This window comes from Lepidochelys kempii, chromosome 1 (assembly GCF_965140285.1).
Source record: "Lepidochelys kempii isolate rLepKem1 chromosome 1, rLepKem1.hap1, whole genome shotgun sequence".
NCBI lineage: Eukaryota > Metazoa > Chordata > Testudines > Cheloniidae > Lepidochelys > Lepidochelys kempii.
The window spans coordinates 269,700,519-269,726,043 of record NC_136380.1 but is presented as its reverse complement, the minus strand read 5'-3'; the positions used below and the strand labels follow the sequence as shown (position 1 = coordinate 269,726,043).

General features: G+C 41.5%; 1 protein-coding gene across 1 annotated transcript; it reads right to left on the bottom strand.

Annotated features, from left to right (window-relative positions):
* Positions 1–77: 77 nt before the first annotated feature.
* Positions 78–25,379, bottom strand: LOC140905017 (uncharacterized). Its single transcript, XM_078852296.1, has 7 exons — positions 25,101–25,379; positions 23,414–23,534; positions 20,593–20,724; positions 18,440–18,550; positions 6,727–6,880; positions 5,219–5,450; positions 78–186 (listed from the first exon to the last, which is right to left on the bottom strand). Exons 2-7 carry the CDS (start codon positions 23,519–23,521, stop codon positions 78–80), a joined length of 846 nt encoding a protein of 281 aa, XP_078708422.1. The 5' UTR covers positions 23,522–23,534; positions 25,101–25,379.
* Between the last annotated feature and the right edge of the window lie 146 nt (positions 25,380–25,525).

Sequence of the window (25,525 nt, the reverse complement as noted above, 5' to 3'; positions counted from 1 at the left end):
ATGTTTATCCAGCTCCAGAAATGGCTTGTCAGTAAGACACTAAGAATCAACCTTGTCTGGTGCATGCTCAGATTTCCTTACCCAGATACGTAGGAGTTCTGTAATACAGGGGTGTATTTATTTAAACTGAACTGAGGCACATTTGGCTGATCTGGTTTGATATTGCTGTTTACTAAAGAAGAAATTCTGCAAGAGAAAATAACAGTAAATAATCAGTTGTTTAAATGCCAGGAAAACAAAGCAGATAAGTGTTCTGCAGTACATATATATGGTGCATATACATGGGTGAAATCTGTTTTTCAATTAACTGATAATGATGTCACCTGTTATGTACTGGTGTGAACAAAAGAAGCAATCTAGTTGGTAGTAGGAAGGGATTCAGAACCATACACCTGCAAGAGTAAGGACTATGGATTACACAGAGAACAAACATTACCCCTTACATTTCTCTGGTTTTAGTTGCATGGCTCCAATAGGTTAATGGGAGTTGTATAATTGGCACTCTAGGCAGAGCAGAACTAAATCTCAAGTTTTCTTAGGCCTCATGCAAAGTAATATTGCCCATGTGAAGTCATTTGGGAGATTGGGGCCTTAAAAGGCAAGATCTTCACGTCAGGGTCTGAGTTGTCGTGTGTCTGTATAACCCATAGAAACATAAGAATGGCCACACTGGGTCAGACCAATGGTCCACCTAGCCCAGTATCCTGTCTTCCGACAGCGGCCAATGCCAGAGGCTTCAGAGGGAATCAATAGAACAGGGCAATTATTGAATGATCCATCCCCTGTTGTCCACTCCCAGCTTCTGGCAGAGGCTCGGGACACCCCTTCTGTGAAGGTTTCAGAGTAACAGCCGTGTTAGTCTGTATTTGCAAAAAGAAAAGGAGTACTTGTGGCACCTTAGAGACTAACCAATTTATTTGAGCATGAGCTTTCGTGAGCTACAGCTCACTTCATCGGATGCATACCGTGGAAACTGCAGCAGACTTTATATACGCACAGAGAATATGAAACAATACCTCCTCCCACCCCACTGTCCTGCTGGTAATAGTTTATCTAAAGTGATCATCAAGTTGGGCCATTTCCAGCACAAATCCAGGTTTTCTCACCCTCCACCCCCCCACACACAAATTCACTCTCCTGCTGGTAATAGCCCATCCAAAGTGACAACTCTCTACACAATGTGCATGATAATCAAGGTGGGCCATTTCCTGCACAAATCCAGGTTCTCTCACCCCCTCACCCCCCTCCAAAAAACACACACACAAACTCACTCTCCTGCTGGTAATAGCTCATCCAAAGTGACCACTCTCCCTACAATGTGCATGGTAATCAAGGTGGGCCATGTCCAGCACAAATCCAGGCTTTCTCACCCCCCCGCCCTTTTTTTTTCCCCCCAGGGACACACGCACACACACAAACTCACTCTCCTGCTGGCAATAGCTCATCCAAACTGACCACTCTCCAAGTTTAAATCCAAGTTAAACCAGAACGTCTCGGGGGAGGGGGGGTAGGAAAAAACAAGGCGAAATAGGCTACCTTGCATAATGACTTAGCCACTCCCAGTCTCTATTTAAGCCTAAATTAATAGTATCCAATTTGCAAATGAATTCCAATTCAGCAGTTTCTCGATGGAGTCTGGATTTGAAGTTTTTTTGTTTTAAGATAGCGACCTTCATGTCTGTGATTGCGTGACCAGAGAGATTGAAGTGTTCTCCGACTGGTTTATGAACGTTATAATTCTTGACATCTGATTTGTGTCCATTTATTCTTTTATGTAGAGACTGTCCAGTTTGACCAATGTAAATGGCAGAGGGGCATTGTGTGTGTATGGGGTTGGGGGGGTGAGAAAACCTGAATTTGTGCTGGAAATGGCCCACCTTGATTATCATGCACATTGTAGGGAGAAAGAAAAGGAGTACTTGTGGCACCTTAGAGACTAACCAATTTATTTGAGCATGAGCTTTCGTGAGCTACAGCTCACTTCATCGGATGCATACCTTGGAAACTGCAGCAGACTTTATATACACACAGAGAATATGAAAAAATACCTCCTCCCACCCCACTGTCCTGCTGGTAATAGCTTATCTAAAGTGATCATCAAGTTGGGCCATTTCCAGCACAAATCCAGGTTTTCTCACCCTCCACCCCCCCACACACAAATTCACTCTCCTGCTGGTGATAGCCCATCCAAAGTGACAACTCTCTACACAATGTGCATGATAATCAAGTTGGGCCATTTCCTGCACAAATCCAGGTTCTTTCAACCCCTCACCCCCCTCCCAAAAACCACACACACAAACTCACTATCCTGCTGGTAATAGCTCATCCAAAGTGACCACTCTCCCTACAATGTGCATGATAATCAAGGTGGGCCATTTCCAGCACAAATCCAGGTTTTCTCACCCCCCCACCCCCATACACACACAAACTCACTCTCCTGCTGGTAATAGCTCATCCAAACTGACCACTCTCCAAGTTTAAATCCAAGTTAAACCAGAACATCTGGGGGGGGGGAGGGGTAGGAAAAAACAAGGGGAAATAGGCTACCTTGCATAATGACTTAGCCACTCCCAGTCTCTATTTAAGCCTAAATTAATAGTATCCAATTTGCAAATGAATTCCAATTCAGCAGTTTCTCGATGGAGTCTGGATTTGAAGTTTTTTTGTTTTAAGATAGCGACCTTCATGTCTGTGATTGCGTGACCAGAGAGATTGAAGTGTTCTCCGACTGGTATATGAATGTTATAATTCTTGACATCTGATTTGTGTCCATTTATTCTTTTACGTAGAGACTGTCCAGTTTGACCAATGTAAATGGCAGAGGGGCATTGCTGGCACATGATGGCATATATCACATTGGTGGATGTGCAGGTGAACGAGCCTCTGATAGTGTGGCTGATGTTATTAGGCCCTGTGATGGTGTCCCCTGAATAGATATGTGGGCACAGTTGGCAACGGGCTTTGTTGCAAGGATAAGTTCCTGGGTTAGTGGTTCTGTTGTGTGGTATGTGGTTGTTCGTGAGTATTTGCTTCAGGTTGGGGGGCTGTCTGTAGGCAAGGACTGGCCTGTCTCCCAAGATTTGTGAGAGTGTTGGGTCATCTTTTAGGATAGGTTGTAGATCCTTAATAATGCATTGGAGGGGTTTTAGTTGGGGGCTGAAGGTGACGGCTAGTGGCATTCTGTTATTTTCTTTGTTAGGCCGGTCCTGTAGTAGGTAATTTCTGGGAACTCTTCTGGCTCTATCAATCTGTTTCTTTACTTCCGCAGGTGGGTATTGTAGTTGTAAGAAAGCTTGACAGAGATCTTGTAGGTGTTTGTCTCTGTCTGAGGGGTTGGAGCAAATACGGTTGTATCGCAGAGCTTGGCTGTAGACGATGGATCGTGTGGTGTGGTCAGGGTGAAAGCTGGAGGCATGCAGGTAGGAATAGCGGTCAGTAGGTTTCCGGTATAGGGTGGTGTTTATGTGACCATTGTTTATTAGCACTGTAGTGTCCAGGAAGTGGATCTCTTGTGTGGACTGGACCAGGCTGAGGTTGATGGTGGGATGGAAATTGTTGAAATCATGGTGGAATTCCTCAAGGGCTTCTTTTCCATGGGTCCAGATGATGAAGATGTCATCAATATAGCGCAAGTAGAGTAGGGGCTTTAGGGGACGAGAGCTGAGGAAGCGTTGTTCTAAATCAGCCATAAAAATGTTGGCATACTGTGGGGCCATGTGGGTACCTATAGCAGTGCCACTGATCTGAAGGTATACATTGTCCCCAAATGTAAAATAGTTATGGGTAAGGACAAAGTCACAAAGTTCAGCCACCAGGTTAGCTGTGACAGTATCGGGGATAGTGTTCTTGATGGCTTGTAGTCCATCTTTGTGTGGAATGTTGGTGTAGAGGGCTTCTACATCCATAGTGGCCAGGATGGTGTTATCAGGAAGATCACCGATGGATTGACGTTTCCTCAGGAAGTCAGTGGTGTCTCGAAGGTAGCTGGGAGTGCTGGTAGCATAGGGCCTGAGGAGGGAGAGTGGTCACTTTGGATGAGCTATGACCAGCAGGATAGTGAGTTTGTGTGTGTGTTTTTTGGAGGGGGGTGAGGGGGTGAGAGAACCTGGATTTGTGCAGGAAATGGCCCAACTTGATTATCATGCACATTGTGTAGAGAGTTGTCACTTTGGATGGGCAATTACCAGCAGGAGAGTGAATTTGTGTGTGGGGGGGTGGAGGGTGAGAAAACCTGGATTTGTGCTGGAAATGGCCCAACTTGATGATCACTTTAGATAAGCTATTACCAGCAGGACAGTGGGGTGGGAGGAGGTATTGTTTCATATTCTCTGTGCGTATATAAAGTCTGCTGCAGTTTCCACGGTATGCATCCGATGAAGTGAGCTGTAGCTCACGAAAGCTCATGCTCAAATAAATTGGTTAGTCTCTAAGGTGCCACAAGTACTCCTTTCCCTTCTGTGAAGAAATACTTCCTTTTCTTTGTTTTAAATCTCCTGCCTATTAATTTTATTGGGTGAACCCGGGGTTCTTGTGTTGTGTGAAAGGGTAAATAACACTTTTTCTCCACGCCAGTCATGATTTTATAGACCTCTCATATCCCCCCACTTAGTCGTCTCTTTTCTAAGCTGAAAGTCCCAGTTTTTTTAAATCTCTCCTCATATGGAAATTATTCCATGCGCCTAATAATTTTTGTTGCCCATCTCTGCACCTTTTCCAATCAGTATTCATGGTGTGGGTGTGCCTTGGATTTATAAAGTGGCACTATGATATTTTCTGTCTTATTCTCTATCCCTTTCCTACTGGTGCCAAACATTGTGAGGTTTTTTGACTACTGCTGCACATTTAGCAGATGTTTTCCCAGAACTATCCACAAAGACTCCAAGATCTCTTTCTGGCACAATGGTGCCCCACTCCTGAATGAAGCTGTTGGATAGTATTGTAATATAAAGCTATGATGATAATCCAGTAAAATGTTTTATATAAACTGTATTCTAGGGTCAGTTCAGGATACTTTCCCAAACCTTTCATGGTTTTCCTGTCACTAACTTATTCTTGTTATTTTTACAATGCCACGGGGGGATACAGTGAAAGAATTGGTTCTATGCCACTGATAATTAAGCTTAATTAGAATAACCTAAAATTCACCATAATGCACAATTAAGTTCTCATCATAGAAACATTTCAGTGGGCAGTCAGAAATTATTTTATTTTTTTTTACCTGGGAGAATAAGGCGACAGCTCCCCCTGCATGTTGTGAGCAGGAGCTGACTGAAAACGAGCTAGCAGGAGAGAGCTGTCTGACTCGTGGGCTCCACTGTCCTCTCTGTTCTTCTCTTGTGCTCTCTGTACAATTGAGGTAACCAGGGAAGCAGCTGCAGACTGCACTGGGCGTTTTCTTAAAGCTTTCTGAGGAAGGCCAGGCATTTTGTGAATGTGTGGCGAGTCAATTTCTGAAATACACCATCACACCCTAGATGTCAGTCTTAGGAGACAAAAAAACCCAAACAAACCAACCAAAAACTAAGCCCTTCTTCTGCAATTAGCTGTGTTCGTGTGCCTGTAAGTGGAACTCTTCTACTGCGTATTCAGGAGCACAAGACCAACTATGAAATTAAGTCTAAATTCTTCCCTCAGGTAGCAGATCTTGGTTCTAATATTTTTCACATGCTCCGGGACCTGGCAGCTTTGAGAGAGATTTTGCTCTTAGTGTGCAGGACTGGTTATTGTACCAGATGTAACTTTGGTTGGGGGTAAAAACTGCAACCAAACCTATGTTTTTGCTCTACTGGTGGCTACTTTTATGCATGGGAACTGATACAAATCCTCAGGATTAACAATATGGACAAGATATAAGAGAAATGAAATAATATCTAAGGAAGATGATATTCAAGGTCATGTTCCTTACAAGAGGGCTCAAATATTATGGAATGTTTCTCTTTGGAGGGAATCAAATACAGAGACTACAAAATACAGGCATTGCCAGATTATACTGAACCAGAAGACCATGGTGTCATGGATTTAGTTTAAGATATCTCTTATGCAGCCAGTGCTCAGTGGGTGAAATTCATGCCCATGCAAAGGACCAGCATGAGGTCTATACATCACTTTAGTTCCTCTTAAATGACCAAATATGGCTTAAGTGGTGCATAATTCATACTTTGGCCCAATGCCTCGACATGAATTTCATGCAGAGACAGGAATTCCAATATAAATTAATGTATTATTATAAGGTACTGCTTAAATGTAGTAGCAAATGTGTTTGGAATATCTAGCTCCAAAGAAACCCATTCAGACAGTCTTTGTTTTTTTAAAAACTTATTTCTTTCCCAAACCCCAAACACTAGCAAAAGTTACAGTGCCACTGACCCAGAGAAATGTGGAAGTGACACTGTCATTGATGCCTTCCTCATTAAAGGCCAGAACCCACCTCTCTTGCTCATCTTGAGTGATACCCTACTTCACAGTCACCTTGGCTTCACCGGACCCTTTCATGTGATTAACTGTTCACCAATGTGATTAAGAAGTTCACAGTCTGCCCTTCTATCTGTTTCAATGCACAATATTTTAAAGCCAGAAAGCCACTCTATAAAATTAAGTCTGAAACTGCAGATCAAGAAGAGAAAGGACAGGCCTTGAGCTATTTTGTCCATTGTGGTACCTGCTGAAGTAAAAGCAAACTGAAAACTATTAAAATCATCACTAAAATTTTTTTCTACAGTGACTGACCAAAAGCCATTCGATAATGTTGCAGCCAGTCATCCAAAATAGTCTTGATCTTCTGCTGTAGTTTTCTTAATTCTCTGGCTGCACTGAAGTCATTTATATGGCTTATGTTCTCCTCTGGGATTTCAAGTGTCTTCACCAACTCTGATAACTTTGGCTTTTTTTGAAAAATAGAAAAAACACAGTTAAAAACTATATTTGATGTTTAATGCTGCCAAAACAGCCTTGAAATAATGTTATAATTAGGGCAGTCAAGCTATTAAAAAAATTAATCGTGATTAATCGCTCGCGCGATTAAAAAGTTAATCACAATTAATTGCACTATTAAATAAAAATAGAATACCATTTTTAAAAATATTTTTGATGTTTTCTAAATTTTCAAATATATTGATTTCAATTACAACACAGAATACAGAGTGTACAGTGCTCACTTTATATTTATTTTTATTACAAATATTTGTACTGTGAAAAACAAAAGAAATAGTATATTTCAATTCACCTAATACAAGTACTGTAGTGCAATTTCTTTATCATGAAAATTGAACTTACAAATGTAGAATTATGTACAAAAAATAACTGCATACAAAAATAAAACAATGGAAAATTTTAGAGCCTACAAGTCCATTCAGTCCTACTTCAGCCAATCACTCAGACAAACAAGTTTGGTTACAATTTGTAGGAAATAATGCTGCCCGCTTCTTATTTACAATGTCATGTGGAAGTGAGAACAGAAGTTTGCATAGCACTGTTGTAGCCAGCATCGCAAGATATTTACGTGCCAGATGCGATAAAGATTCATATGTCCCTTCATGCTTCAACCACCATTCCAGAGGACATGCTGATGACCTGCTCAATAACAATTCAAAGCAGAGCAGACCGACGCATGTTCACTTTCATCATCTGAGTCAGATGCCACCAGCAGAATGTTGACTTTCTCTTTCGGTGGTTCGGGTTCTGTAGTTTCCGCATCTGCATGATGCTCTTTTAAGACTTCTAAAAGCATGCTCCACACCTCGTCCCTCTCAGATGTGGGAAGGCACTTCAGATTCTTAAAGCTTGGGTCCAGTGCTGTAGCTATTTTTAGAAATCTCACATTGCTACCTTTTTTTGCGTTTTGTCAAATCTGCAGCGAAAGTGTTCTTAAAATGAACAACATGTGCTGGGTCATCATCCGAGACTGCTGTAACATGAAATATATGGCAGAACGTCGGTAAAACATAACAGGAGACATACAATTCTCCCCCAAGGAGTTCACAAATTTAATTAATACATTTATTTAATGAGCATCATCAGCATGGAAGCATGTCCCCTGGAATAGTGGCTGAAGCATGAAGGAGCATATGAATCTTTAGCACATCTGGCACATAAATACCTTGCAACTCCGGCTAGAAAAGTGCCATGCGAACGCCTGTTCTCGCTTTCTCACATTATAAATAAGAAGCAGGCAGCAGTATTTCCCATAAATGTAAACAAACTTATTTGCCTTCGCGATTGGCTGAACAAGAAGTAGGACTGAGTGGACTTGTTCTAAAGTTTTACATTGCACTCAAAAACAAAACAGTTATGTAACAAAAAAAATCTACATTTGTAAGTTGCACTTTCATGATAAAGAGATTGCAGTATGAGGTGAATTGAAAAATACTATTTCTTTTGTGTATCATTTTTATAGTGCAAATATTTGTAATAAAAAAGAATATAAAGCAAGCACGTACACAGTGATTAATTGTGATTAATTTTTTTAATCGCAGTTAATTTTTTTTAATCGTGTGAGTTAACTGTGATTAATCGACAGCCCTAATTATAATATATATGAGACCTTTAATTTAAAAGCATATTTTGAATATAAGTTATCAGTAGAGTGAGGGGATAGAGAAGACTTTTTCAAACTTCCCATGAGTGGAAGTTTTTTTTTGTTTTGTTTGTTTGTTTTTCCAGTCTGTGATTTATTTTGTACATCTGTTTTATGAATTCAGCCCATCAGAACGAGACCGCCTGTGAAAGTGACCCAGAAGCAAGTTCACGCATTTGTGCAGCCAGCGTGTTAAATTAAATTTGATTGTTCATAACTGTTCAGTAGAAGATAAAGTAACATCACAGCCTCTCCTGAAGTCCACAATGAGCATTTCAAATTCACATCAGACTAGGGTCTCCGAGAGGAAGAATGGATCCAATACACCATGAGTGGAAGTTAGCAGGCACTGGTAAATGTCACCATCTTCTAGTCTGATCCATTATACTGTGTAATCTAGTTTGGCATCATAACACATACTCTTAGTCCTCTGTTGTAGGATGAGAGAAGAAGGGTGCGGATGCTGTAAATTATACTGGAGTCTGCCACAGCTTGTTTGTTTGGCTAGGCTGCTGCCAGTCCCATTGCTTCCTCACTCCGTTGTTCAAAGACCTCCCTTTTGGTTTTACAAGTATTGCGTAAAGTGCAGGAGGAGGACATTATAATGGTTTGATTAGTCATTGAATTAACATTGTAAGTCAGCAGCTATTTGCATTTGGCTCTCAGCCTCCCAAAAGCATGCTCTGCCTCTATTTTACACCTGCTGTACCTACTGACATCTCTCTGGGTATTTTTAATCTGAGAGTGGTTTTGTGAGGCATAACAAGTGTGAGGAGGCAGAACTGCCCAGAATCACAACATGGATGGAGACATCATTAACGTCAATATTGTTTGGTGGGACAAGGATTCCCTTCTGCCCACTCTGAGAAGGTCCAGAGTTTTTGAAAATTCTGACACCATGCACTTTCCTTCCTATGATGGCCCACCAAGACCTGCCTTACCATCCTTTTTGTTCATGTATTCCTGGATTTGTTGGGAGGGGCAAATGAGTCCCAGCATTAGCTTCAACAGAATAAAGCAGTGATTACTGCTGGCACTTGACATTGAAAACACACAGACCCACTTGGCTGGGGCTACATCTGGCCCAAAAGCAGCACTTCAACTGATTAACATCAACTTCAAGTGCCAGAATAGGTTACTTTAGAAGGGGCGGGGAGAAGAGTGACTCTTGCAGCAAAACTTTACCTATTGCTGTTCTCAGCTTCTGAATCACTGCAGGAGGAACACTCTCCAGTGCCTTGATGCAGCTGCCTCAGCAGTCTTATAACAGATTTTTAGAAAACTTCAGCACAAATTGCTGTTGCTTGAGCAAAAAGAAAAGGAGGACTTGGGGCACCTTGGAGACTAACAAATTTATTTGAGCATAAGCTTCCGTGAGCTACAGCTCACTTCATCGGATGCATTCAGTGGAAAATACAGTGGGGAGATTTATATACATAGAGAACATGAAACAGTGGATGTTACCACACACACTGTAATGAGAGTGATCACTTAAGGTGAGCTATTACCGGCAGGAGAGCAGGGGGGAAACCTTTTGTAGTGATAATCAAGGTGGACCATTTCTAGCAGTTGACAAGAACATCTGAGGAACAGTGGTGGTGGGGAATAGTTTTACTTTGTGTAATGACCCATCCACTCCCAGTCTCTATTCAAGCCAAAATTAATTGTATCCAGTTTGCAAATTAATTCCAATTCAGCGGTCTCTCCTTGGAGTCTGTTTTTGAAGTTGTTTTTTTTTTGTTTGTTTTTTTTAAGAATTGCAACATTTAGGTCTGTAATCGAGTGACCAAAGAGATTGCAGTGTTCTCTGGCTGGTTTTTGAATGTTATAATTCTTGACGTCTGATTTGTGTCCATTTATTCTTTTACGTAGAGACTGTCCAGTTTGACCAATGTACATGGCAGAGGGGCATTGCTGGCACATGATGGCATATATCACATGGGTAGATGTGCAGGTGAACGAGCCTCTGATAGTGTGGCTGATGTGATTAGGCCCTATGATGGTGTCCCCTGAATAGATATGTGGACACAGTTGGCAATGGGCTTTGTTGGAAGGATAGGTTCCTGGGTTAGTGGTTCTGTTGTGTGGTATGGTGTGTGGTTGCTGGTGAGTATTTGCTTCAGGTTGGGGGGCTGTCTGTAGGCAAGGACTGGCCTGTCTCCCAAGATCTGTGAGAGTGATGGGTCGTCCTTCAGGATAGGTTGTAGATCCTTGATGATGCGTTGGAGAGGTTTTAGTTGGGGGCTGAAGGTGATGGCTAGTGGCGTTCTGTTATTTTCTTTGTTAGGCCTGTCCGGTAGTAGGTAACTTCTGGGTACTCTTCTGGCTCTGTCAATCTGTTTGTTTCTTCACTTCAGCAGGTGGGTATTGTAGTTGTAAGAACGCTTGATAGAGATCTTGTAGGTGTTCCTCTCTGAGGGATTGGAGCAAATGCGGTTGTATCGTAGAGCTTGGCTGTAGACAATGGATCGTGTGGTGTGGTCTGCGACTGATGAAGTGAGCTGTAGCTCACAAAAGCTTATGCTCAAATAAATTTGTTAGTCTCTAAGGTGCCACAAGTACTCCTTTTCTTTTTGCGAATACAGACTAACACGGTTGCTACTCTGAAACCTGTTGCTTGAGCGTTAGCAGACACTTTCAGGCAACATACTGTTTCCTGGGGGGAACTGCTTAGAAGTGACTCCTCATGGGGAACTTTCTGAAAAGCCATGACGCTGAAAACACCATGATGTAAGCAGCCACAATAAAGCTGGAGTTTAATTAACCCTGTGTCAGAGTAAAATTTTATATGGTAGGTGATTCAAACACAGTGAAGCATAAAACATAATGGCAGAGCTAATCGAGTCCTAGACCGCGGGAGAGACTGTTCAGACTTGCACTGCCGAGAGCAGAATACTGCTGTGAGTACACCGTTTGTTTTACAAGACAAGGCTGATAACAGAAAATGGAAGCACTGAAGCCTCCAGAGACATTAAACCCGCAAATCAGTGGCGCCGGAACAGGAAAGGTCAGCGGGCCATGGCCCTCCCCTGGACTGTCCAGTTTTCACCAGGACAGACCCCCCCTAGGAAGAATGAAGTGGTGGGAGGATATAATTTCTTTACCTAGGATCAAGCAGCTGCAGGGGCCAGATAGATGAGTACAGCACTTATTTAGAAGTTGTAGCAGCCAGTTGCAATTTTAGGAATATTAACGATTCATTGATAAGAGACCGGATAGCATGTGGGATATGAGACTCACAAGTGCGAGACTGGTTGCTAGGGGAAGCTGCCTTAATTTGGGGGGAAAGCTAAGAGATATGCAGGGCTGCACAGCTATCTAAAGAGCGGATTAGAACCCTGGAAGAGCAGTCAGCAGAAACTGTCTATGCAATACATAAAGAAGAAATCAAAACCCAATACAACATTAGTAGATTATTAGAGTACAGACACATGCAAATACTGCGGTAGAGAAAACACAAGACAGAAAAAAAAGTGTCTAGATTATGGGGAAAATACCATACATGTGACAAATGTAATCATTTTGCAACCAAGTGTTTGTCCAGAGGGTAGAAAAACAAATCTAAAGTACACACAGTAACCGAAGAGTGCAACAGTGAGTATGAGGCCATTATGTGGGTGACCAAACAGATGGTAAACACAGTGCAAGAAGACCCTAGTAAGCACCAGAAATCGTTGTATGCAGCCAAGTTACCTGGGAAGAAAGTGATACAATTTCAATTATATTGTGGTGCAAGTTGTAACATTATCCTGATCTGTCTGATAAACTCGGACATAGGGTTGGAAGAGACTGTTAACAGATGGTTAATGTACAACCATACCACATTAAAGCCTGTGAGGAAAATATAAAAATTTAAAAACGGAAGGAACAAAAAGGAAGTCTGGATTTTGTGGTCATAGATGATGAGACAAGAGTACCATTTCTGGGCAACAAGGCTGCCTAAGCCATGAACCTGATAAAAATACAGTTCAAAACATAATGGAAGTGGATAGCAGGGTGACTGAAGATACCTTGGATGGTATTACCTGGGACCAGGAGATGATACAGAGGGACTATAGGGACGTGTTTCAAGGAGACAGACCACTACATGGTGTTCATAAAATAGAGATTGACACCAGTGAGAAGCCAGTTAAATTGCCAAAAAAAGTACCCATTGCAATACCTACAGCCACTGAAAGACGAACTGCAGAGCCTACAAAATTGTAGAATTACACAGCCTGTCAAGAAGAGCACAGACTGGATAAGCAGTCTTGTGGTGGTAATGAAGCCATTTGGAAAACTGAGACGATGCCTAGACCTAAAGCCTTTAAACAAAGCTTTGAAACAGAACTATTTCCATCTGCCTATAATTGAGGACATATTAATAGATCTGTCTAAAGTGAGACTTTTTATAGTATGCAGTGTAGAAAATGAATTCTGGCATGTGCTGATTGAGGGTGAAGATCCAGAACAAGCACAACAATATCATGATTGCAAATTACTACATTTTTTTACAGAGATTCAGAAAAAAGAATATTAAATTGAACTCAGACAAACTCAGGTTGAGAGTAACTGAGATGGCCTACACTGGACGTTTGTTGACCTCCAAAGGCCTGAAAGTAGACCCAGGGAAAGTGAGGGCAATTAGAGAAATGCCAAGACTCAGCAATATTAAAGGAGTCCAAAGATTCCTGGGAATGGTCAATTATTTAGCCAAGTTTTGCAGCGATCTATCTGAGAGCAGTAAGATCCTGAAAGAGCTGACACATTGAGTCACCTTATGGGAGTGGACAGACCAACACAAGCAAGTATTCCAGAAAACAAAAGAGATGATTGAGAAGGCTCTCATTTTGAAACATTATATCGCAGAGGAACCCTGATGCTGCAATGTGACACATCCGAGTCCTGTCTAGGGGCTACCATGCTGCAAGAAGGACAACCTGTTGCGTTTCTAAGCAGAGCATTGTCCGTGACAGAGAAAGCCTATGCTCAAATTGAAAAAGAGGTTGTTAGCAATACTCTTTGGAATGCAAAAATGTCACCAATACATTTACAGTTGCACCATGGATGTACAATCTGCCATAACCCTCATGAAAGCCATTACTCAGTGCACCAAAACACTTACAGTGGGTGATGATGCAACTGTAGAGTTACAATGTACAGATCAAGTATTGCCCAGGCAGCAACTTGGTGTTGGCAGACACCTTGAGCCATTTATACTTGCCAGAACCCAGCCAGGAGAGATCCGTAGAGGCCGAGGTGGAGACAGTTAATATGGGTACAGTACTTTCCTATCTTGGAAGAAAGGTTGAAAGAGGTACAGAGCAAGACAGAATGCTGCAGAAATTGCAACTCATGATCCTACAAGGATGGCCAGTGACAAAAGATCAAGTACCTAAAGAGAGAACACATTCTTTCAGATAAGAGATAAGTTATGTATACAGAACGACATTATATTTAAGGGAGAAAGAGCAGTTATTCTAGCAGCTATTTAGCAATGAGAATATGCATAAAGTTTATTCATCACATCTGGGAATTGAAGGTTGCTTACGGTGAGCCAGAAGGACTATGTACTGACTGGGAATGAATGAACAATTATGGGTATTCATAGAAAAGTGTGATGTATGCAGACCCTAAGAAGACAACCGAAAGAGACCCTGTGGCAACACAAAGTTCCAAGAAAGACCATGGGCAAAGGTGGGAGTAGATTTGTTTACCTTTGGAGACAAAGGATACATGATGATTGTAGAGTATGTTTCCAATTTCTGGGAGATAGACTATAGACTACAGGATCCATAACAGTCATGCAGAAGATAAAAGCACACTTTGCACAGTATGGGATACCTGATATTCTGCGTTCTGATAATGGACCTCAGTTTCTTTCAGGAGAGTTCTGGAAGTTCAGAAAGGACTGGGATTTTGGTCACATAACATCTTCACTGGGGTATCATCAAAGCAATGGCAAACTGGAATCAGTAGTAAAAACTGATTAGAAACTGTTGAAAAAAGCAAAAATGGCAGAGGCTGACCAATACTTAGCACTAATAGATCACAGATATATTCCCTTGCAAGGCCTAAATTCTAGTCCCGCACAAAGATTGATGAGCCAGAGACCTAAGACACTCTTGCCAACAAGCAGAAGGTTTTTAGACCCTTGGTACTCAGGCGTTTCACCTGGCGAATATGGAGAAGCCAACAAAAAAGACAAGTGTTTTACTACAACACATCTGCAAGAGATCTGACAGATCTGGAACTAGGCAACAAAGTATATAAACAACCATTAACAAAACAGGATAAAGTTCTGCCACAAAGCTACCCTAGTGCAACAAGGAAACCAAAGATCATGTCAAGTGCAAATAGACAATGGACAGATAGTGAGGCAAAACCATAGGCACCTCAGAAAAATAAAAAATCTCTAAAGACAGGATGGACAACAAATGTCTTCGGGTTCTACAGCAGGAAAATCCTGAGCCAGAGTTGTTAGAAGCAGACAACGTCAGGGGCATGCCAGAGAAAAGACAGAAGGAAGAGGGTGTTTTGACAGACTCAAGCAACACCATGCCTAGAGGCTGTTATTGACCAGATGGGAGTAAGACATCACCAAGGAGGCACCAGTGAACCATACCATACTAGAGGAGGATGGACTGTTATAAAACCTGCTCATCTGAGGGATTTTGTGATGAACTTCCAAGTTGTACCACTGTGTAGCTAGACAGACTGATAAAGTGATGAATAAAGTAACTGCAAGAATGGTCAGCATCTTAAAGGAATACGTTAGATTACATTACCAGTTATTGCTGGAGTGTTTAACAGCTTTTTTTTAAAAGAGAAGGGATGTAACAATATGAAAGTGCCAGCAGATCGCATACTGTTTTCTGAGGGGGAACTATTTCGAAATGACACCTCCTGGGGAACTGTCTGAGAAGCCATGAGACTGAAGAAGCCATGTTGTAAGCAGCCACAATAAGGCTGGAGTTTATTAATTAACCCGGTGTCGGAGTGAGATCTTATAAGGCAGCTGATCCAGAAACAGTGAAGCGTAAAACATTGCTGAGCCAGGAGGGAGGGATTAAATGGTCATCCTGCCCTCCGTTTTGAAAAAAAGCTCTTAAAATTACACCGATACCTGGGGTCTAATGGGGAGTACTCAAGGGAACTTATGGAAATGTGACCTTTCTCCCCACAGTTCTGCTGGGCTCCCAGACAGTCTTTCAGAATTTCTCAAGTGAACTGTGCTGGGAACTGCAGGATAGATACCCGGAGCACAATGCAATTGCAGTAGCGTAGTACAGCGCTAGTGTGGATGTGGGTAAAACTACAGTCGGAATAGCATCACTAGTACAATGTAAGTATTTACACTACAGCTGTCCTTATGGTACTGGTTAAGTTGTCTGATGTAGACACAGTTGCAATGAAAAGTGTATTTTCCCATCAGTGGCAATGTGAGTATTAATGTTAATTGTTAATGGGTGTTACCCACATGATGCACCCTTCAAAGAAGAACAGATGGCAAAATAGCTTTCTGAGCAAGGTGGTAATGATGCATTGTACTTATCTCTAAATCTGAATTGTTGCTTCCAAAAGCAATACAGAGATTTGAAGCACAAGACAGAGTGAGTGAATGTGAGTGTTTTTGGTGCAGTGGTTAAGCATTGCCGAGAAACCCATATAGCATCTACCAATTTAGACACAGGAAGCTTAAACTATAATTTTTGACTAGCTCACTTTGTAAGCTAATTGGAATTACAGACAAGAAAAGAGCTTCATCCATTTAATATAACTCCTACTGTACTTAACTGAACTGCTAAAAATGAACCAAAATTATTTGCATAAACTGCTTAGCAACACAAATTCAAAATGCAGAAAAAACTTGTTTTCAATAAAACCGAAAGTAATATTTTAGAGTTCTGTCCATAAGTCCAGAAGCTGGTTAAAAGCCAAAACTGTAATCGACTAACTAGCATGACGCAATTGTGCTCAGGGATAAAATTTTCAAAAGCACCAAAGTCCCATTTTCAGATGTGACTTAAGCACGCAGACCCAGATCTGCAACTGTATTCCCATTGATTTAAATGAGAGTTAAGTACCTAAATACCTTTGAGGATATGGGCCTTAAGGCCCAAGTCTCACTGCAATTTAGGCTCCTAAGTCACTTTCCTAAAGGAGATTTAGACTCTTAAGTCCCTTAAGCATCTCCTCCCAGTGCTTCATCCTCCCCTAGTTCTGCATTCCCCTCCTTGCTCCGTTTATTTTCTTGTCAACTCTCTGCAGATCTTGTTTTGGTGGCATTTCAAATGGCAATCTGACAGGCATTGCTAAGGGGTAGAGATATTATTGTAATGGGCATTGCCCTCAAGTTAGTTAGAAGGAACAAGGTGTCTTCTCTCTCCCTCTATGTTAGTGTTGGTGAATAAATGTCAGGTTAATTTAACTCCCCAGAATGATTCGGGGTAACTTCTTGTTTTTCTTTTTAAAATATTAATTTACACATTTACCTGGATCTTATCACTCTCAAAATACATTTCTGAACTTTCTAAGTTAAATGTTTTATACAAAATGGAATATAAATGGAAGTCAACACTAAGCAAAAATCTGTTTTGTTTTGGTTTTTTTGGGTTTTTTTTGGGGGGGGGGTTGTTTTGTTTTTGCTTTTCCAACTTTGACTCCACAAATCCCTTCACTTGTGAACCCCCTGATCATGATAACACATTTTGTGACACAAAGACCATCTATCCTGAGTTCAGTGGGGCATTTAAGACTTTTATATAGAGTACTATAGGAATGCAGCATTTTGGTTGGATGGTCAAGCCAGGTGGTCAACCAGCATGCTGCATTCTGCACAAAAACAAGGTGTGGGAGAATTTTACTCAGGACACTAGGGGAACCCTCTCCTCTTGCAGAAAGCAAAGGATGTCCACAAATAAGAGACAGGACTTCATTTTTTAAACTCTCATACGCAGGATCTCCATTCTGTATGGACCTCAGTTTATCACGGAGGCAGCAGAAGTGTGATTTGAGTGGGGGGTGCCGAGTAGTGGCCCTCTACATGAGAAGCAGGTGGAGGTCGCGGTATCACGGATAGGAGGAGGAGTGAGGGGAGCTACTGAGCCTCAGCAGTGGGAGCATTTTCCTACCTGCTCCCTGGCCTGATCCGGGGCATTATAGCATCTACTCCAGCTTCCAGGTCCTGCTTTCACCTCGATGCCACTTGCAAGGAATGTCGCACAGGTGCAGAAACATAGATCAGGGGCATTAGCTCCCACTGCCCCCTTGTTCCGCTGCCCCTCATTTATCTACCACAGAAGGACTGAGTCAACACTCCTAGGATTCTAACCTGTAGAGTGTAGGTATTTCATACCTAATGCTTAGCCAGTCCCTCTTGGCAAGAATGAATATCAAAATATGTTATAATGGTAGTTGTAGCTGTGGATGAAATGGATGACATACTTAACTGGACTTTATTATCCAAGAGGGTTATCAGACAATAGATTAATCATGAATAGACTATTATTTGTGTCATAGCAGCATCCAAAAAACCCAACCAGAAATTGGGCCCATTGTATTTGTACAATAACTAGTACATAGTAAGGGACACTTCCATAACAGGCAATGGGGCAGATCGTTACCTGGTGTAAATCAGCAGAGTTCCACTGAAGTCAATTTACACCAGCTGAGGATCTGGCCTTACAGTTTTAGGGCATTACTCTCAATAGGCCTTAAAAAAAAAAATTGGGGAGGAATATCTTTACGTTTCAGAGTCAAGATGGTTGTGTGGGAAGGACTTAAACACAGCTGCAAACAAGCAATTGTTAGAAAAGAAAGAGATGCAAAAAATATTCCAGTAAGATTGTTAGCTGTCTTAGTACTGAGTTTTTGGTTGCTGCTTACTTCTTTCTTTAGAACCTTCTTTGTTTCTTTCTCTCTCAATTTTTTCCTGCTTACTTTAGAGAATTCTTTAGCTGATTTGGATGAAAGTTTAACTCTGGTGAGTATCTGGCCCTGGAAAAAAGAGAGAGAAAAGTATAAAACTTTTTTTATATATTATACAATCACTAAGGGCTGGATAAACACAAAGGTTTGATCCCTTCTGTCCACACACAAATCAGTCTGACTCGGGTAAGCAAGCACTCAGGACCCAGGTCCTCGGACTCTGGTAAAGGGATTTGGGTCAGAGCCTTAGTCTCATTGTGACTGAGGTCCAAGCCCTGTCATTTTGCAGTGTGTCTGCAGCTCAAGTTGCAGACCCAAGTCAGAAGGTGTGTGTAGTGCAATATGGACGTGTTAGCATGGCTGTGAGACCAGGTCCAATAATGGTAAGCCCAGGTTTACAATGTAGTGTAGACACTCAAGCCTGGGCTTGGAAACTTTGGGTATGTCTATGCTGTAAAAACAACAACCACCACCCCCCAAATACCTGTGACAGCGAGTCTGAGAGCCCAGATCTACTGACTGGGGCTTGCAGGCTTTGTACTGTGGGGCTAAAAATAGCAATGTAGATGTTCCCACTCGGGCTGGAGTCTGGACTCTGAGACCTGGTGAGGGGGTCTCAGACCCAGCTCCAGCCCAAGTGGGAACATCTACATTGCTGTTTTTAGCCCTGTAGTGTGAACCCCATGAGCAAGAGTCAGTAGATCTAGGCTCTGAGACTTGCTGCTGTGGGATTTTTTTTTTTTTTTTTTTTTAGTGTTAGATGTACCCACCAAGTCTGCAAGCCCAGGTCCCAAAGATTCAGGTTTACAATGCAGTGTAGACATGCCCCAATCAGAATTCAGGTCAGACTGTGTTACAAATGCACCTTTTTGGTATATGTGTGTAGGCTGCCTAGCAAGATGAGGCCCCAATCCTCTGACTGGAACCTCTAGGCAGTTCTGTGCTAACAAACACATATATCTATAACAGTAAGTGACAGTCCCTGCCAAGAGCAAGCTGTTGATAGTTGTATTTTTGCTGTTTGCCAATAATAAAGCCCTATTAAGTGCTCACATATGTGGAATTTTTTCTAAAATAAAAATTGTTTCTTAGAAAACAATCAAGCCAGTTACATTGCTAGATAAGAATCAAAACTACCTGGGTTTTTTTTTTTTTGTACTTTTTAACGACTGTTTGTTCACATATATCAAAAAGGGTTAATTTCTAAAACAATCTGAAAGATGCTTACAGTCTGATTTTAACTCCACTGCAAAATAGATATTTAAGGGTGACAGGTTTCAGAGTAACAGCTGTGTTAGTCTGTATTCGCAAAAAGAAAAGGAGTACTTGTGGCACCTTAGAGACTAACCAATTTATTTGAGCATAAGCTTTCGTGAGCTACAGCTCACTTCATTGGATGCATACTGTGGAAAGTGTAGATCTTTTTATACACACAAAGCATGAAAAAATACCTCCCCCCACCCCACTCTCCTGCTGGTAATAGCTTATCTAAAGTGATCACTCTCCTTACAATGTGTATGATAATCAAGTTGGGCCATTTCCAGCACAAATCCAGGTTTTCTTTCACCCGCCCACCCCAACACACAAACCCACTCTCCTGTTGGTATGGCCAAACTTGATTATCATACACATTGTAAGGAGAGTGATCATTTTAGATAAGCTATTACCAGCAGGAGAGTGGGGTGGGGGGAGGTATTTTTTCATGCTTTGTGTGTATAAAAAGATCTTCTACAGTTTCCATAGTATGCATCCGATGAAGTGAGCTGTAGCTCACGAAAGCTTATGCTCAAATAAATTGGTTAGTCTCTAAGGTGCCACAAGTACTCCTTTTCTTTTTATTTAAGGGTGAGTGGTTGCACTTATGAATTCACTTTTTCCATATTTCTTCCTCTAACTGAGTCAGTGTGCATCTCTAGTGAAGTCAGGGGTAGACTGCTAATAAATAGAGGCTCCTAGTAGAGCTATATTTATCCATACCTATTAGAAGGTACTGCAAAGGGGGAAAGAGATAATATTAAGGGTTACTGACTCAGTGAAAACTCGTTAGTCTCACAGGCTATAGACAGACTGACATTTTTAATGAACCTTAATTGCAAGCAGTTGCAACATACCAGTTCTTCTAATTGCGGAAGAGCCACACCTTGTAGTGGTGACAAAGACAATCGCACGCTTTCATGTTGCCACTTGTAGACCAAGCTAATAGCAAAGCGCCCTGCAATCCTCACAGTGATGTAGTCATTAACCTGGAGTAAGACAAAGGGCAGTCATGTTCTATACCCAATCTTCATTTTTGTGGCCCAGGTGGGAGATGCTGCATAGTGTGACCTCTCCAATGTTAAAACGGGGAAAGATTGCGATTAGCCAACCCAAATGATGGTTAGTGATCAGCCTTTTCAGTTAAATGTTGAGCCAAATTCTGGTTTTGTCTCCAAGCAAAGATTAATGATGTAAAGTTAGTTAATACTGTATGCATATGAAGTCTGGCCAGAAACGGCCCCTTGCCCAGACTATTCTTGTCCAGGACATACTAATCTGGATCATGCAGAGGCAGGAAGGTATGCACTAGTCATTGTCTAGTGAGGGAACATATGAGAAACTCCCCCAACTTTTAAGGTGACTCAAGAAAGTGCCTTTGCTTCTTGATGTATAAGACCTACAGAATCAGGCACAGATTAGCAAGAAACATTCTACCCTATGCTTGGCATTTGAGCTTGGTTGCAGGTGTGGATGAGCAGAGCTTAGACAGTATCCGGTGTCTAGAATTTGTTTTGCACTTTTCAGTCATACAGTATATTGTCACAAATCCGTGGTCTCCTAGGACTTCATTGTTGTCATTATACTGGAACATCATGGCAACAGCAAAGAGGGAACTCGGAACCACCCGCTACAAAACCACACGTTTGTACCACCTATATAAAAGGCAATCTGTTAGCTGTACCAGGCCTATCACACATGTTGTGTGTGATTGTTCCCAGCTGCTCCCTCATTTAGGCTGCCACCTAAGGTAAGGTGAACTGAGAAACAAGAAACTACTTGTGTTTGTTGGCTACCTGACATTCTGTCAGTGCTCTTGAATGGATACCTTGTATAAAGTACTAATCACATTGCCAATAGCTGTGTATCAAGTAACAAGCAACAAAATCTGACCTGGCGTGTATGTGGTGGTGCCTTTACAAATTCTTTTCTTCAAGGCACACTTAAGGGCTTTGCTAGCAAATGTTTAGGGTGTCTGCTCCTTAGTAAAGCATAACTCCATTGAGCTGTATGAAAATGTTCCAGGAGAGTTTTTCAGAGAGCACATGTGGATGATATTCTTATACAAGGAAATGTCCGATTTTTAAAGTCATAATTTCTTGTGGCAGTGAGTTTCACAGGTTAATTCTGCATTGCATAGAAAAATATTTCCTTTAATTATTTTTTAAAAATTGTTTTCTTCTGTGTACTTGGGTGTCTCCTTGTTATTTTATTATGAAAGGGTAAATGGGGTGCCCACTTGATCTTTAAACCACGTAATGGTCTCATGTCACCTCTTTGTCTCCTTTCTTAATTGAATAGTCTTAATCACTTTAATTTCTTGCTATACAGAAATCTTTCTGTGTCTCTAGTAGTCTTTGCTGGCCTTCTCTGGACCTTTTTGATTCCTCCTATATCCATTTTGAAATAGGGTGACCAAAATGAGCAGAGTATTCTACGAGAGAGTGTATCATTGGCATATATAACGACATTATATTTTCAGTATTATTCTCTGTCCCTTTCTAAATACCGCCCAACATCTTATGTGCTCTCTTGACTACAATTGTGGGTTGAGAAGATATTTTCTTTCAGCTCTCTACAATGATGCTTAGGTTTTTGACAAGTTAATTTAAGAAGCTATCAACACATTTAAGCTACTTTTTCTCCATTGCCATGTCAGCATTAGTGTGCCTTTAAGAGGCCATTAGATATTAGGAGTGGACACTTATCCTTCAGACTAGCAATATGGATTTAAAGGATGGTTGTTTTCTCTTCTTTCTTAAATACAGACTGAATTATGAATGGGATTTGGGAAGGCGATGGAAGCTGCTAAGGATGGGAGGGTACAGAGTAAGTGAGGTATACACTAGGAACCTTCCAGGAAGGGAAAGAAGATGTTGCTATTGGCAGGTGAGGTCTGTGAAAGGAAGGCAGGGGAACAAGTGAAGTGTCACTTCAGTTTCCTCTCCTCTCCTTCCAGTCATCCTCTAGGAGGCAGTATTAAATGGAATTGACAGCTTTTCTGTGTACGAAACTTTAAAGTTTAAACTGACATGCAACTGGGTTAAAAAAAAAATCTCAGAAGACACCCCTTTTCCTACCAACTGCCTGCAAGTGTCCTCAAACTTACGCTTGGGTGTTCTGTGTAATTTTCAGGGCCTCTCTACCAAATGTATCCCTGATTTTTACCTTAATTTCAAGTATCTTTTAGCATTCTGGGCCTGATCCAACAACCACTGGAGTCAGTGGCAGTCTTTCCATTGACGTCAATGAGAATTGGATCAGTCCTAACGTCAGGTTCAGCAGTTGTTTGCTATTAAAAACACACAAAAGATAAATTAAATGAGAACTCACTTGTATTTTAAAAGAGTAATGAGAGAATGTTCTAAAACACTGCTCCTAGGTGCATGGATAGTCTGGTGGCCTCAGGAAATCATGAGCCCTTACACAATTCTCTGCAGCCTTGGGCGAGTTACTTATCTTTTCCCTGTCTTAGATTCCACATGAGTAAAATACAGACAGCAATATTTACCTTGCTACACCTGGATTGTTGGGAGTGTTACTTAGCTATTCTTTGTAAAGCATTTAGAAGATGAAAAGTGCAGTATTATTATCCTTGCAATGAAGAAATTTTCCAAAGGGCAATTTTGTTGCAAAAGGAGAAAACCAAAACAGAAAAATCAAGCCAATAAATATTACCTGCATTAAAACTGGATCACTAAGCTTTCCCACCGGAGGCCATATCCATTCTCTGACTATTTCTCCATCTTTATTAGTCACCATGCCTCCTTCCTGATTAAACATCATTGCTATGATGTTACTGTGAACAACAACCAGAAACAGAAAGCCAGGTTTAATGGTTCACGTTCGTAAAATGTGAGCAGTCCAAGAACTTTACTTTGATCTAAGTGGTTTTAATTAGCATAATAACTTTGCACATGCAGCACGCCATTGTGCTTTTCACACGCTACACACTTGTAAGGCAGATCTATACTAGCCCTGCTTTACAGGTGAAGCAGTGAGGCCCAGAGACATTGAAGGGCTGTTTTAATAATTAAAATGAAATAGGAGAATGTATGAGAAACTGATGACTAATACTTGGTGAGTTTTAATACTTATTTCTAGTGCACTATCAAGAGCACAAAAATTCTTCAGCTGCCAGCGCAAATTGGAGGGAAGAAGAAGAAAATAAGGAAAAGATAGTCACGTTTATCAATCCAACCAATCAATCCATGTTGTTAAGATTCCTGAGTTGCTTTTTGGGGGTCACACTTCTACGATTTTTCTTTAGTGTTCATTCGCAACAACAAACCCACAGTTACCTTTATCCCTGGCACAAACACATCAGCTGACCTGCTTCAATGTAGTGTTCTGAGAAGATGTCACAAATAGCAGAAGTAAGAATTAAAATCAACATCCCAGACAATATGGGAAATATTTTCAATTAAGGGTCTCACTTAATTGAGTTTTACTAAAAATTGTCTCAATTACCATTGTTATTCAAAACAGATGTGGCTCAACAACTCTACAAAAATATTTAGCTTAGTACAAAGGGCCCCACTGTGGCCCAATCAGTAAATACTTCCAAATGGGTTCAACAACCCCGCTCCTTCCTTCCACAAAGGCACACCGATTATCTGTGATTTGACAGATACTTCGGATGAACATTAATCAAAAAATGCATTTAACAAATAGTATTTGACCAATTCTCTCTCTGATATTCATGAAACAGTGTAAGTTAGGTAGGCAGGGGTGTGTGTGTGTTTGCTTTCCTAAGAACTGTGCTAGGGAATGATTACTCAGACAGTGTTCTGTGGCATGTCTCTCTGCCACCAATGTCATGGAGGGTTTGCAGAGCTGCCTTTCTTCAAGTGTTTGAAGGAGCCAGGATTGGGATGAAAAACTTTTGCCCGATGTCTCCACTGCTGGGGGTAGATTTTCTGGTAAATGCATGTGCCTTCTGCCCTTGGAGATTTGGCTGGTGGTCGTTATATCACAGTACAAGTCAGGAGCCAAATTTTCAATGACCTCCATTCAGCTTCAAAATTTGGCTGATGGAAGTTTTTGGTAGCCCAAAATCTCTGACTTGTATACACTGTCATTCCATCAGTGTGAGCAAATCAAGAGTTTAGGTGCAGAGAAACTTGAGTTACCCAAAACTGTGGCTGCTTTTGGGGGAATGGAATATAATTTTAATAGTTAAAAAACAGTGGCATAAAGCAAGGGATGATTCAACTCCATGTCCGTGGCTGTGAAATCAAGTTGTATCATACAGTCTCATTCATGGCTTCGAGCAGTATCTTAGGCTCTTCTATAGCACCTCTTACTGCAGCACCAACCTTAATATACAGTACGCTAGCAAGTGCTCTGAAATATATCTCCCTACCTGTTATGAAGGCAGATACTGCCATGTCCAAAAGGTGTAAAGGTTCCAAGTATAGTCTGATCTGGAGAGGCAGTGAATATATTGGTGTACACACCACCACCTGGGAGATCGGAATAGCTTTGGCAGACTGCAGGATGCCCAGAAGGATAGCTGAAGGTACAGTCAACGAGTTTTACTTTTGGCTGATAATGCAACTCTGGCCTCAGTTGTGACTTGGGTTATATGCCTGGGAGTAAGAGAGGCTAAAAACCCCACCCTCCTTATAGATCTTGGGCTGTCTGGATCTTGGGTTCAGTAGGAGTAAGTGGGGCTGCTTGTCTGTTTATCCCTTCCCCAGAGGGAGGGCGCAAGGAGCGGTGGAGAATGGGTGGAGCCTTGACTCAAAACTCCACCCTGCTGCCTGAGCCAGCAGAGGGTGGGTGAAA

Coding starts and splice junctions, on each gene's coding strand:
- LOC140905017 (XM_078852296.1), bottom strand. CDS start 23,521: ATGATGTTTAATCAGGAAGGAGGCATGGTGACTAATAAAGATGGAGAA. Junction 18,551..20,592: donor TTCCGCAATTAGAAGAACTG/GTATGTTGCAAC, acceptor TCTTTTTTCCAG/GGCCAGATACTCACCAGAGT. Junction 6,881..18,439: donor AGAAGGTTCTAAAGAAAGAA/GTAAGCAGCAAC, acceptor TTTCAAAAAAAG/CCAAAGTTATCAGAGTTGGT.